Here is a 14,911-nt window from a genome sequence, read left to right as displayed (position 1 = left end):
ACTGAAATGGAAAAGTAAAGCCTAGCCTGGGAAGTCCGAAGGGCAGAGCAGACGGGAGTGGGCGGAGCCACACAGGTTTTTTTTTTTTTTGTCTGTTTGCGTGTGTGTGTGTGCTTTTAGAATAAATGTAACTCTCAACAATATATAAACTAACACCTGATTCTTGTCTCTAGGCCCGAATACAAGGACGCACACACAAAACACACAACAATTTCATTGCTGTTCATGTGAACAACAATTTCAGCGATTGCGGCGATAAACAACACAAAACAGGTATATGTTTGTGGTGTCTATGTATGTGTGTGTGTTTATATGTGAAAGAACATACACACAATTTAAGGAGAACATTTTCCTGGAGCAGCGTTCCACACCCAACCACCTTGTGTGTTTTGAAAGTAAACACAGAAACAACACGTCTATTCAGAGGAAATGGGGAGGGAAAGGAGAGAGAGAGAGAGAGTGTGTGTGTGTGTGTGTGTGTGTGTGTGTGTGTGTGTGTGTGTGTGTGTGAGAGAGAGAGAGAGAGAGAAGTCGGAAGTAAGGGGGGGAAAGTAAACTTGTAGTAAAGGTGCAGCTCTGTTCAAACCATCGTTCCACTATATTTATGACCATGCTGGTGAGTCCACCAGCCCCGCCCCCGCCCCCCTCCCGCCACAAGCCAAACACACACACGCGTGCTAGTCCATAAACAGAACAGAAACTTGGGATTAATGATTCAGACACTCAAGATGGACAAAATAGGAATCTTTTTTTATTTTTTTGAGGAAAAGGTTAAAATGTTGTAAGGATGGCTGACTGATAGTTTTCTCCAGACGTATTTGCATTAGAAAAGTTTCTCGCATTCGAGAGTCGAGTTCGACACCTTTCTTAAGTTATTTTCAATCAGGTTTTGATAAAATCACCTTTCCTTAATTAACACATCCACAATTTTTCTCTGGTAAAAGCATCTAGACCTCTGCCTTTAAACAACCCCGCCCCACACACACACACAAAAAAAAAATAGGGATTGAAATTACAGACCAAAAACACTATTTTTCATTGCCCTTAAATGCAAATTTTAAAACGAGTAATAATGATGATCAATTTTTTGATCCATGCCCATAAGCATATCAGGCAAATACTCTTACTGGGATGAGTGGCTAGCTCTACACCTTATTGTATCTGAGCAGTTGAGGATGAACCTTTGGGGCTCGAACTGGGGACCCGGCGACACACAGCATTCCAACACCTTAACCACCATTCTTATTAGCAGAAGTTCACAAAATAACACGTGATCCACCTTAACCACCTCTGTTATTTTACACTTTATATATATATATATATATATATATATATATATATAATTTTTTTTTATCTATATTGCGCTTATATAGAGCTACTTATACGAACGTAAAAGAAGCCAAAAAAAATAACTCAAGGGCATGAAATACAGTATTAATGTGTTTGCGGATGGAGCCTATTTTAGGACACCTTTATTTAGCTGCATTATGAAGACAATTTCAGTGTTAACACCTCATTACTCTTGCATATGTCAAATCTAAAAAACAAAGCAAAAAAAAGCACTGAATAAAAGTAGCATGTTTAAATGTGAATTGTCAATATTGGTAAATATTCAATAAATAAACCTAGCATATTTAAACGTGGATCATCACACTACATAAATATTTAAGCTAGCTGTTTTTTTCCAAGCTTTAGCGGATGAAAGAACCAGTTTGTTATTTATTGTTAGTATTGCGGCTTACTTGTTGCATTTTTTTATTTTTTCCGAAATGTCCTTTGGCTTTGGAAACGTGTTGTGAAAACTGAGACTGTACAAAATAAGAAGGTTAACGCGAGTGAAACGGCTGTGGGCGTTAAGTGATACGTGGTAACAGGATTTTCTGTTTCTGCCAACAAAGCACGAAAGAAAAAACAAAACAAAACCGCAAGACGGAGATGAAATGTCATTTACAACGCAAAGCATTCTTCAGGAACGTAAATGCAGCTGAGCAGACAGAAACGTGACTCAACGGAATGAACAAATGAATCGCTTTTCTAACTGCCATGTCCTTCACCTCGGAGAGGGAGATATTTATAGACATACGTACGAGCTGATGTGTTAATTCTTCTTAACTCATGTGGTAGGACTGAGTCACTGTTGATGTATGACACGCACCGGCAGGTGGCACTGATACCACAGTGGAATTTCTCCAAAACAAATAAGATAAGAAGTGAAAGATTGTGTGTTTTTTGGAGGTGGAATGCGACGAACACGAGGCTTATTTGAGTCAGGATATGCATTATACTGTAAGCTTGAAAAATCCTATCCTAGTAACTTTTAAACCCTAAATGCATGGTATTGATGATTTAAAGCCCAGCAGGCAGAGAAGCACAAAGTCATTAAACCTAACACGGCCCTGTCTTCACTTTCCTAAATAACGAACACTAGGAATAAAAGAGCTGGGCATGCGGTATAAGATTTTATTGATGCAAAGCTTTAACTGCTGAAAGATTTTGTGCCCCGGTGCACTCTGTTTTCAAAACCTGTCCAAAAACTGAAGCCGGTGTCTCGGCTGTATCACATATTTACATTCTAAAGAAAAAAAATATATATATATATATCTTAATAAAACATTAAGACTGAGATTTTTCTCTGATCAGCTTCCTTAGGCAAGCTGGAGAATGAATTCCCAAGATAAAACTCAACAGAAAATGCGCAGGAATGTCAGATATTCTGAGCGCCGAGCGTAATAACAGATGTGTCTGTCCAATACAAACAGAGAGAATGAGAGAAGAATGGAGAAAGATTGGTAGTGAGGATGAATGACGGAGTGAGTATACCCACAATTTGTGTGTGGCTTACCTCATCGTATTCCTCGGCCACCCCGTTGGCATCCCCTGAAGTGAGCTGTAGCTTGTAGAGATCTGGGTCAGATCCTGAGCAAAAGATGCAAAGAGAGAGAGAAAGATAGAGAAAGAGGAAATTTAGTAAAGGTAATCACTCAACATGTCTATATTCACAGCTATATGTTTTTCTTGCTTCACTTATCTGTCTATCTAAGTATCTATGTAAAAAATTCTGGAGCCCTGTATAAAACATTACAATACACCAAAACATAACTCCCTACTATGTACCTAAACACTTAATGTATGTACGCACAGTCCACTCCAAAAAATACTGGAACATGTGGAACACGATTCTTTTCAAAGGTAAAGTGTGCAGGTTCATTATTTGTTGTTTTTTTTGTTGTTGTTGTTTTTTTACTTTACAGCAGTGATTCCGTTAGTATGCGCTCACGCAAGTGTGACTAGCGATGTTCCTTGCTAATTTTCCTGATAAAACAGTCTCTCCGTTAATGTGGTGTGTGTGTGTGTGCACGCACATTACACACACATACACACACACACACATCGCCTGCATGCACAAACGGAAACACTTCTGTCAGGATTTATTTTAACTTTTTTTTAAGGTAAAGTGCAGGTTAATTTGTTTTATTTTTACATTATATTTTGTATTAATTATGTTTATGTATTTATTTTTTGGGCTGTAGAACGAATAATTTGAGTTTCCATTATTTCTTATGGGAAAATTTAATTTGGTTTACGAGTGTTTTGGAACACTGGGCAATGCTCATAATCCAAGGTTCCACTGCATAAAAAAGAAGACAGAAATATTAAATGATTTAGTAAAATTTTAGCCTTCTGTATATATTTACTAGATAAATTATTAATCTACTTATTTTCCCTTATCTTCTATGATACCTCTTAATTAAATAAAATCCACGTTAAAAAATTACCCAGCAATATTCATGGTTGTAACTTTCACAAGAGTCAAGATTCATTTTTCCAGTTCGTTTTTTTTCTTTAGCATGTAATAAGGCGGTGATCCCTTTAATTAGTGTCACTGTTCAGTAAGAGTGGAACTCCGTGCTTACAGAGACAGCAGATGACGGACTGAGTAATTCTGACAGTTAACAAGGACACTGCTTGTTACTCATTCTGTCCAAGTCATCAACTCTCAAAAAAGTGGAGCAGTGGATAGCTTGTCACTGTGACAGGGAATGGTGTCTTTTATTACACACACCACACACACACACACACACACACTAGGTTTGATTAAAAAAGCCCCCAGCGAGTTCAGATTGAGTTAGAACTCGTAAGAGACGTGATATCTGTTCTGATGATGTACTTAAGCAGAGTAGTGTACGGGCCGAGCTGCAGCCTCAGCTTTACTGATGTTAAGTAAGAAAATACAGTTGTGATGAAACAGTGTGAAACAATGCATCAAGCTTCAGGACAAAAAAAATAGCTGGGCAATCTTTTTGTTTATATCTCTGTCTGTCTGTCTGGATGAAAATGTCCATATACCTACCCTCTTACCTACCTCTCTGTCTATGTGTCTGTTTATGTACCTATCGGCATGTCTGACTATTGACTTTCCAGTCTGTCTGCTTACGCGTCTGTTTGAGTGTCTATGTTCTGTCTATGTTTCTGTCTGTCGGTTTCTGTGTATCTACCCACCCTTCTACCTAAGGCAATGTCTATCAGAAATTCAAGGCATCTGATAACGTTACTGTATTTCTACATATCGCAACATATATCGCAAATATATTGCAAAGATAGTGCAATGTCAGTTTTTTCCAATACTGTGCAGCCTACTATGGAACTCGGTTCTTTTCCTGTGTGCATGTTTTGTGTGTGTGTGTGTGTATGTGTGTGTGTGTATACATGTGTACCTCCATTGCTGATGGCTGTGATGCCTCTGTGAAAATCCTCAAAGCTGATGACTCCCAGGCCACTCGGGTCGAGAAAGCGAGTCAGGTCCTTCACCTGAAACACACACAAGCGCAGATACAAAATGTTTGGAACACATCACGCTTCCTCTTAACAGACTAGAAACTTTGAATATTATAAACACTAAAAATAAACTGTCCTTACACCCCAACACAGACTGCATCATGTAGCAATAAATGAACCTGCTGGTGTTTGCATTTATACACATTCATTTAGTTAAATTCAAAAGTGTCCTCCTCCACACACACACACTAATATATATATATATATATATATATATATATATATATATACACAAAGTACACACAATTTATATATAAACAGACACGCACACACTCTCTCCCTCTCGCGTTTAACTTAAGCTGTTCTGTGCTGAGTAGATACAATCAGGTTATCCTGTAGCCTAGCAACAAGAGATCAGGTTTCCAGGGAGACAGAGTGGGGTTTCAGAGTCAGGACAGTCCACACACACACACACACACACAGATAAAAGAGCTCGGAATCCAGCACAGCGGCATTTCAAACACTGCAGCAATGGTGTGTGTGTGATGGAAAAGTTTTGACCCCGTCTCCAGAGACGGAAGTGTGTGGTGTTTAATTATGCAGCAAGGGAACGCTGTAAGAAAACACACAAGCACACACACACGCACGCACGGAATACACTCAAGTCTGAATGAAAGCATGGTGCAAAACATCACACTCTGGAGTAAAGAATGTTTCGAGTTGTCAAATTACTAGAACTCTGACTTTGACCTCAATTAGTGTCATTGATACTTTGGCCAAAAATGTCAATTAAATATGGAAACACACACACACACACACACACACACACACACAGAACAGTGCTAGTTCTCAAATATATATCTATCCTAAGGTTCAATTAAACAAGCAAGTAATAAAAATTTCATTAATATAAAGTTTCATAAAGTTTCATTTTTGATTGAAGACTCGCGTATTGGGGACATGAAGTGCTGACCAATCAGAACAGAGTTAGATCTGAAAAAGCGTTAACCTGGTCATAAGATTTAATTGTTTGGTGCGTTTATCACCGATTCTGGTTAAAATACAAATTATTCAACAAATTACTTTGTAAAAAGTGCACAGAAGACTCATTTGTGACGTCGAACTGCAATATCGCTACAAGTCAATGATTAAGCAATAAAACATGGGGCATAGCAAAAGAGTTTCTTAAAGTAATTTAAATAGAAATTTAAATATATTTTATTCTTTAATATTTGATTATATTGCAATATTAAATACACAGGATGATTCATTTGAAAGAGGCCCCAAATATTCTGTAATAACTCTAAGATGAAGCAATCTTAGTAAATTAACGTACAGCGTGCTCCTCAGTATGTGGAGCTTTAAACACACCTGGATGCCCCCGAGTCAGATTAATAACGAAAGCGCCTGGCAGCCATAATGCTTCATGATCATGGAGTGTTGTGTCGAAACGTGTCCGGTAGAAAACACATATATTAGTATACTATGTGTATAGTGTATTTATTTTTTGGTGCAGATTGTTTCATTATAACGACAGTTAAGCCCAATCCCAATTCTATTTTATACCCCTTCCCCTACCCCTCGCCCCTTGAAACGAAGTGGAAAAGGGGAAGGGTTAAAAAATTTCCCCTAAAAAATGGGACACCACTACAACACTGTTATATGTCATCATACGTATCCGTTCATTTACATGTACACATACAGTATGGCCGTAAGCAAAACAAACAATGCGTTATCAAATGCTCGGCAAACTGCCGTGCTACTGAACTTTTATATTTGTTTGTAGCATGCAGTAAAGTGTATATGACATAAAAATATATTTTTGTAATATCGCGCAATCTGTGCTATCCGCTAGCAAACTTTAGCAATTTTTTTGCAAACGTTTCTTTACAGAACACCACCACAAACACAAACACGAGACTAAAGGTAATATACATATAACGAAAACTTGTCATAAAAATCCTTATTAATGGCAAAAATTACTTAGATTTATGGGTCTGCTTGCTCGAGTGAGCAGCCATGTTAAAAAATTTTGCTTAGCCCTTTGTTTGAAGTGAGGTCCCGAAAAATCTTCGTTTGGAGGGCTATCTGGCCCTTCCCCTTACCCCTACCCCTCCAACCAAAAGAGAAATGACACACCCCTACCCCTTCACGTGAAAGCGCCAAACGGAGGGGTAGGGCTAAGTGTAGGGGTAAGGGGTAGAATTGGAATTGGGCTTTATTGTAGAATATTAGGGGCCTCTTTCCAGTGAATCACCAAGTGTATTGAACTATCTACCTACAAACACATACACACATTTTTGTTAAACTGTCGTTATGGGTACCACCAACTTACAATTACTAATGCAGCTAATCAGTGCTACATCTACAGTTCATAAATGCTAAACCTAACCTTAGCCTGAATAAATGAAAAATTTTCAAGGTTAAAAAAGCTGTAAAAAAAAAAAAAAAAACTAGGAACAAACAGGAAGCAGTTTTCTTTCCAAAAGGTCCCCACAAAGTTAAAACAGTTATATATTCCTAATATATATCATACCATATGACCCACGCTTCACACACACACAAAAGGCTGCGTTTTCATGCTGACCATATCTACACTTCTCTATCCTCTGGTCATGAAAAGTGAGAGAGAAAATTGAAAAGATATTTCTCAGGTGTGACATTTCAGAAGCGAGAGGAAAGTATGCAAGCTGGAGCAATAGCTCTGGGCAACTATGTGTGTGTCATTTCCTGTTTGTTGGTCGGAAAGATTTACCACCACAGACCACAGCAACAAAAGAAAAATGAGACAACAAAACAAAGGGTGTTAACTTGAGTTATAAGTTTAACTAGTGAATTTGTGTTTGGTTGTACCAATATCTTTGATCATCCTATTTTATTAGCAAACAAATTTAGTGCAAATGTTAACAATTCTTAACTGAGTGTTTGAGCAATATAACAAGAAACACATTAAACCCTGATATCTTGATGTCATAAACAATGAGCTAATCAGCTAAATCGATCACACTGCTTTTCACACTTGAATTCATAAGCTAATTCGTAAGGAATAGTTAATCTATAAAACAGCATTGTTTTCAATCCTTCACACGTTCTATCCTGTACCTCATGTTAACTTCCTGGTAGGGATTTGCATACAGAGCAAAATGGAAATGAGAGGAAACGGCCGGTTTTGCATTGGTACGTTGTTTAAGTGATGGTGCACTCCCCTGTTTATGCTCAGTTGCCTGTTAAGATTTGGTTTTTTTTCATTTTTTTTATCCCCTCTGTACTGAACCTTTCCAAAACTGTAGGCGGTTCTCTGATAATGGCAACAAGCAGAGATGGAGAAGAAAGGAACACATGGTCCAACAATACAGGAGTCCAGAAATCTGTCACAATTAGTAGTCCATCCTTGCATTTGTTTTGCTTTCTGTTAGTTTGTGTTCACAGAGTTTACTTGCCAGGAAAGGAAATTTACCCTCACCGCTTTTAACAGAACAAAATTTAGGATTTGGAGTGACTCTTTCATCTCAGGTACAATTTGTACAGTTTTGTAAGGAAAAAGTAACTAAGTCTTACGGAGCCTCCTGCAGAACTACATGCAGTTCTTCTGAGGATTTTGACTGTTGCACCTGCTTCTTTTTCTTTGCAAAACCCAGCAGCTTTCATTTAGTTTTTTGTCTAAAAAGTGGTTGCTTATATGACATGCTGCATACAAATATTTGGTGTGGTAAAACACAGGTGTTTGAACAATCAGAAAAAGTTATTGTACTGACTCTATATTTGAATAATTAAAAAAATCTAATCGTTTTAAAAAAACAAAAAAGCTTTAACTTTTTTTGAGCTTTGCACAGTACTGTACATCTGACCAATTGTGGGTTAAGGGCCTCGCTCAAGAGTCCAAAAATGACTTTTGGTCTGGGGTTTGAACCCCGACCTTATGATTAGTTGTACATTTACATTACGGCACTTGGCAGACGCCTTTATTCAGAGCTTATTTTCTTTATCTTATTATACATGTGAGGAGTTGAGGGTTAAGGGCCTTGCTTAAGGGCCCAACAGTATCGATGCGGTGATTGCGGGGCTTGAATCTGGGACCTTCTGAGCGTTAGGCTATTGCCTTAACCACTGAGCTACCCCTGTATGACGTCTTTAAAAAATTTATGTTCTTCCATTTAAACAAGCTTGTTTAAGGAATAAAAATAAATAATAGTTATAAAAGACTGCTATTAGACTGTAAACCTTAAAGCCCACTTGTAAGACTAGAGTTACAAGAAAACAAAAAAAAGTCCAGACCTGCTAGAAAGTACAGACAGATTCGCTGACGCACAAAATCATCGCTTTATAGCGTTTAAAGCAATCAATTGAGGGTTAGGAGGCATTCTGTGTACAAGTCGGACTGTAAAGTGCAGTGTTTAATGTGTTACTGTTAACGTGTTAATGTTAAAACTGATCATCCTGCAGTCATGTGTTCTTTACAACCTGCACTATAGAGCAGGAACCAGCATCAGCGGATTTAACACACTTCTTCAGAGACTTGCTTTTGCACGCATAAGCAGAATGTGTGTGTGAATGATGTATTAGAATACGAATAATGTGAGGTAACTCAAAAAATGTACTTGCATAGTATTTTGCTCATTGGATTGGGTTAAGGGTCTTCTCCAATAACCCAATTGATAGGGCAGCACGATTTAAACTTGCAACCTTCTGATAAATGGTTCAAAGCCGTACCACTGGGTCACCAATTTCACATACCTAATGTGTTACTGAGCTTTAGTTGCACTGATTATTTAGTCCTGCTATTTTGGTTCAACCTGCGAAACAAGACAGTGCTGGAGGCCAAACTGAGGTTATACTGAAACCCCAAACAATGAAGAACAACATATCCACACCTCGCTCCAAGCTCTCCATTCACTCTCGGCCTCGCTCATTCCGCCAATCTAATCTTTACTATGTTCACATCAGCGTTTTCAGTTGACCAAAAAAAAAAAAACCTGCCAGACTTCCTGTACCAAATCCTCCCGTCGATCCAATTCAAAAACACACAAAAACAAAAGTTGGACAGCACTCTGAGAGCTGGGAGGATATTTAAAGCTACATAAAATACATTTAAGCTGTATTTGTAACAGCTCTGAGAAGAAAACATTCAGATGCAATAAATCCAAAGTAGTAAAAAATTATACTAATAAAAATAAAACTCAGCTGTTGAGCTTGTGAGAGGCTTGATGATTAACGCGGTCAACGAGTCGAATCAGCTGTTACAGGTAGCGTCATAAAGTTAGAGACTGCTGGACAAGAGGTTTTCAGTTTGGAATAAAAAAAAAAAGTGCAATGTTAACAAAAAAAAAAAAGCCATAAAATCAAACACGCACCAATACCAAATAGATGTATTAGCCTGGCAAAAAAGTCATCAGCATGTCAAGCACGTTAATACAGACTAACAGAAGGAGGACTCGCCAAGACATCAACAAGTCCTTGATCAACGTGCCTGGCTAGATATTTTCACGTTTCACCACGAGATAGCCAAAAGAGTTACACAGGGTATATCCAAATATACATGGTTAAGACGCGGTGTTATACAATCTGTTTATTGGAACTCAAGGGTGCAATCATTGTGTTCCAGCACAATGATGCCTTGTAAACAAAGGGAGCTCTATGAGGTTGTAGCAGAAGAATTTGCGTGACTTTCTGATCATGACCTTCTGACCTTTTCTCTGGTATTAATTGGTTTAACTCGCTAGCTAACATGGTACATCTTAATTTTGTTGTGTGAATCAACCAGGTTTGCTTATGATGTCTGAATAACTGGATTGCGCTAGATGTAGGAACTAAAGTAGATTTAGGATTTGTCTATGCTTGGGACTTGACCAAAGTGAAGAATTCAAGCCTGACCTAACGCTGAGGTTATAGGCATTAAGACTAAGACTCATGAATGACTTGGGGGGGCAAAAAAAAAAAAACACTTTCTCAGCTCCAAGTGAGCCACATTCTACAATTTATCAAACCCCTATAAATCTGTCCTGAACTGCTGCAAAGAGAACACCAGGACAAATTACGTCCTTCTTCTGGACACCTCTATTACTAAGGCTAATGTTTCGACTGGAGGACGGGTTAGGTTAGATGTTTGGACGCAGCATCAGTTCATATAGAAAACGATCTTGTAACACTACCCACCAGATGATACTGATATCTGCAGTTGAAACAACTGATTCTCTATGAAGAGCTGCCATGTTTGCATTTGTTTGTTTGCCTAAATCGACATGGTGTAATGTTCTAAATGATAGATATGTAGCAATGTTGTAAATATGAAGGACATGAAAGAAGATATGTAAATATATTATTATTATATCTATCAAACTAGCACCAAACGGCTTCTGGGAAAGAAACTGAAGTGGCACTGATATACACACAGGGGCTAACAAGGCTTAATAATCCAAGCAACTAATTAACACAGTGTATAAGTAACAATTAACAATCGAGGTCAAGGAACAGTGAAACTAAATACATGTGTGTGTGTGTGTGTGTGTGTAAGAGAGAGACAAAAAGAGACAGAGAACCAGTGAAAGAACCAATGATTTGATACTTTAAGCGAGTAAATAATAAATTAGATCTTCTTTAGTGTCTCTGACCTCAGGTTTCATCGGACGTGTATTGTGACGGGAGGAAACGAAAAAAAGCCAAAACACAAAACAACCTTTCTATATGAAACCTTTCACAGGCTGGAAATTAGTTAACCAAAACAGTCCTCCCGTTGTGCTGCATTAGCATAAAACTTAAATCAGATGGCATGTGTGGGAGTGAGAGGAACTGCTGTTCCAACCTTTTTACTTTGTGTTTGTTTAAGAAAAACCACACACTCACGCTTGCTGGCTTTTCTAATCTGTTTAACCCAAAGCCCTTTAAGTTTATCTAAAGATACAAAGACACCATTTAAACCGAACAGTACAGAACGTACCTTGGAGGACAATAATGCAGGCTTTTTCATGTGCAAATATTTATATGCCTTACCTGCTCGACTCCATACGCTGTAGCAAACTCCATAAATTCCTCGATGCGCACGAACCCGTCTCCATCCTGATCGAGAGCTTGAAAAACAGCCCGCAGTGCCGACCCTTCCTCCTCCTGCGGCCCGGGTGCTGGAAGCGCACCTGCACCTACACTCCCGTCCTGAATCGTATCTGCGCTCACACATAACTCCAGAGGCATTTCGGCATCGTCAAGACCGTCAGGAAAAATGACGTTGTCCTCCATCAGAGGTGGACATGTTTCTCTGCAGGGAGACTCATCAGTAAGCGAGTTCAGTTGTGGCTCTGCTACCTGAGACAGGTCTGCTTGGTCAGGTAGATTGGTTTCCTCGTCTACCCTCACATCAGGTGACGACCCGAGTGTTGATGTCGCCTCTCCCCTTTCCTGCTCCAGTGCCATGCCCACTTGGCTTACTGGACTATCTGCACCTGAGAGGAGGGTGGAGTCTAAAATGCCAGAAACACTCTCAAAAGCTTCTTTCACCTCCCGTATACACATGACTTCAGCTTTTGGGCTTCCTGGGGCAGATAATGTTGCACTCACGCTGCCATCAAATGTTTCAATCAGAGTGTGTTTTTCCTGAAGTTCATCATTAATGTCACTTCGAGGTACTGATTTTTTAGATATATAGTTATGGGCACCTAAGCAATGGTTCTCTGAGTCATCCTGCGTGTTTGGCTGCTGGTTAATCCCAGCCATACAGTCATTTGAGTTCTGGCAGTGTTGAGCTGTACCGTTCACTGACGTGTGAACAGATGCCACCTCCTGAACGTGCGCATCCACAGCAGCTTGAGTATGTGTAATTTTCTCTAATATGTCCACATTGGACAAGTTGATTGTCTGTTCTTTGCTTGTTTCCTCTAAAAGATCATGTTCTAATAAGTAGTGTGTTTGGAATTCAGAGTCAAGTGAGGTTGTTTCCATCTTTGCATTTCCATCAAGGTTTAAACAAACCAAAGGAGAAATCAGAGTTAATTCTTCTTCCAAGGCGGTAAGTGTATCTGTTATAATCTGTTGCTCAGAGGCAAGTGGTTTTGGGTTATGGGTGTCACTAGAATGAAAGTCGGATATTACGGAATGGTCTAAGTTTACGGAATGGTCTAATTCACTTGATGTTTTAGATGAAGTGTAAGTACAATGTACTGTGGCACTCTCAGAACCATGCGTATTCACAGGAAGCTCATCGTTACTGTATGAAGGCAAGACGTCAGGAGAAAGTGCGTTGTTAGAGGTGAATGTGGACTCTACTGGTGCCATTTGCTCAAATTCGAATGTGGGTGATGACAACAAAACTGCTGCACTGAAATCATATTTAAGCTCCCGCACCTCAGAGTCATTAGGTGTTACGTCGCTCTTCACTACGTCTTTCATTTCTACACTCATTTCATAATCACATGAAGGAGGACCATTGGTCGCTATTGACTTTGGTGCTGTCCCAGGGTTGACCTCAGAGTCTGATCCTGCAAAAGTTCTTTCTTGTACAGATGGTTTCCTCGATGCTGACATTCCCGAAGGTGACTGTGGCCTGGACAAAACCTCAGGCATTTCATTAGATATCGTGTTATTAATTAATGGTATATCACTCTCCTGTTCTAAAAACAATCCTGTGATTGTAGTCTCTGCTGTCTGGAGGATATCATCACATGGTTGTACAGGTAACTCCAAAAACAGCGTTGGTATGAATGCATCTGAGATGTCAGGGTGGGAAACCAAACATTGTGATGAGGAAGACAAATCGTTGATAAGGGGCAAAGTTATAAAATTACTGGATGCAGTCCTAGTTGAGCTTTCCTCAGCAACATCCGTCAATTTCTCTGGTGTGGTTTGTGAGGAGGTCAAATCTGTTGTCCAGTGTGAGGCTGGACTCTCACTAGTCCTATGATCAGCCAGGGTTTCCGAGAGTGTCTGGTCCAGCAAGGGGTCCAGCGGAAGCTGGCCTATGAGGCCATCTAAAGGGCACTCGGAATTAATCTCTACTACGGGTCCCAAAACGTCCACAGCCTGCATAGAGGTGCAAGTGTGTGTAGGACTGGGTGCAGTAGAATTAAAACTGATGAGATCTGGTGTGTCCACATCATGTGACGTTTCACCGCAGTCCCCTTCAGCCAGTTGCTCTTGAACAGACTGCTGTTTATCCCATGACGGAATGACACAGTCGGAACCTCGCTCCCATGGATACGCCTGATCTAATCCAGAATACCGAGACGCCCGGAATAATTCATCCAGATTCAAAGAGTTGTCCTGAAATATCTCATCAAAGCTCAGAGAGACAATACCACCATCTCGCCTGTGATGTCTCTCAGCGTTTTCGTGGCCTCCATCAGTGGCGGCAGCTTCGTCGTCATTATCCAAAAGAAGAAACCCGAGCGAATTCTGATCAGATTCCCAGTCGGAATGACCTCGTGGGCTGGAGAGAACCTGCTCCATTTAGGAGCGCCGTTCCTCTCCGGCAGCGTCGATGCTCCAGGAGGTATCCTTTTTTTTATAAAACTCCTTTTTTTATAATAATGTTTGAAATTGCGAGTTAACTGGCGTCCGCTGCAGAAATGCGGCTGAGCGCCATGGGCAAGTGTGTTTGAAGGTAAATAATTAACCGCCTCAGCTTAACTCCAGGATAGCGACTGTGTTTGTTTCACTACAGTATCGCCAAGTTTTAGCTCGGGTTCATTTATTTATTCAGGCATGAAAGGTTGCTCTGTTTCATGTTTTTTTTCCCCCTTCAATTCTAACTTTAATAACGTCCCCTGATCCACGATGCAGTCTAAAAATTATAAAATAGCATCACATTGACTTTTCTGTTTTGGAATAAATGGAAATCTTTTTGATAAACCTTTTGATAAAAGAAATGAAATGAACGAATGATATTTAACATTTACTTGTGGTTAGTTCTCACCTGAGTGACTTAGTTGAACATTAGTTAGTTTTAAAAATGTAAACGTATCTAACACTGTAAAGCAACATGATATCCGTCTAGACGACATGAAGTATACTCTATGTGTTTAATATCTCCTCAGGTTTAACTAGAGATAATGAATTACACAACTGTTACACAAACTCACACCTACATCTGGTTCTTCTCACAGCTGCCTAAAACCACCTAGAAGAAAAACAAAACATAACTGCTGTTAAT

At 39.4% G+C, this 14,911-nt stretch overlaps 1 protein-coding gene across 3 annotated transcripts in view; it reads right to left on the bottom strand.

Moving 5' to 3' along the window:
• rab11fip3 (RAB11 family interacting protein 3 (class II)) overlaps positions 1-14,589 on the bottom strand; it is a 24,913-nt gene extending 10,324 nt beyond the window's left edge. For 2 of the 3 annotated variants that reach the window (XM_053494334.1, XM_053494335.1), the window contains exons 1-3: positions 11,764-14,589; positions 4,716-4,809; positions 2,843-2,916 (exon numbers count right to left, since the gene is read on the bottom strand). In XM_053494334.1, coding sequence (XP_053350309.1) covers positions 2,843-2,916; positions 4,716-4,809; positions 11,764-14,208 — 2,613 coding nt within the window. In that variant the 5' untranslated portion in view covers positions 14,209-14,589. Of the gene's footprint in view, positions 20-2,842; positions 2,917-4,715; positions 4,810-11,763 lie in introns of those variants that run through there. The other variant, XM_053494336.1, reaches the window with a different exon arrangement.
• Between the last annotated feature and the right edge of the window lie 322 nt (positions 14,590-14,911).

Source organism: Clarias gariepinus, chromosome 4 (assembly GCF_024256425.1).
Source record: "Clarias gariepinus isolate MV-2021 ecotype Netherlands chromosome 4, CGAR_prim_01v2, whole genome shotgun sequence".
Taxonomy (NCBI): domain Eukaryota; kingdom Metazoa; phylum Chordata; class Actinopteri; order Siluriformes; family Clariidae; genus Clarias; species Clarias gariepinus.
The sequence above is the reverse complement of the archived record's forward strand: the minus strand, read 5'-3'. Positions and strand labels throughout refer to the sequence as shown.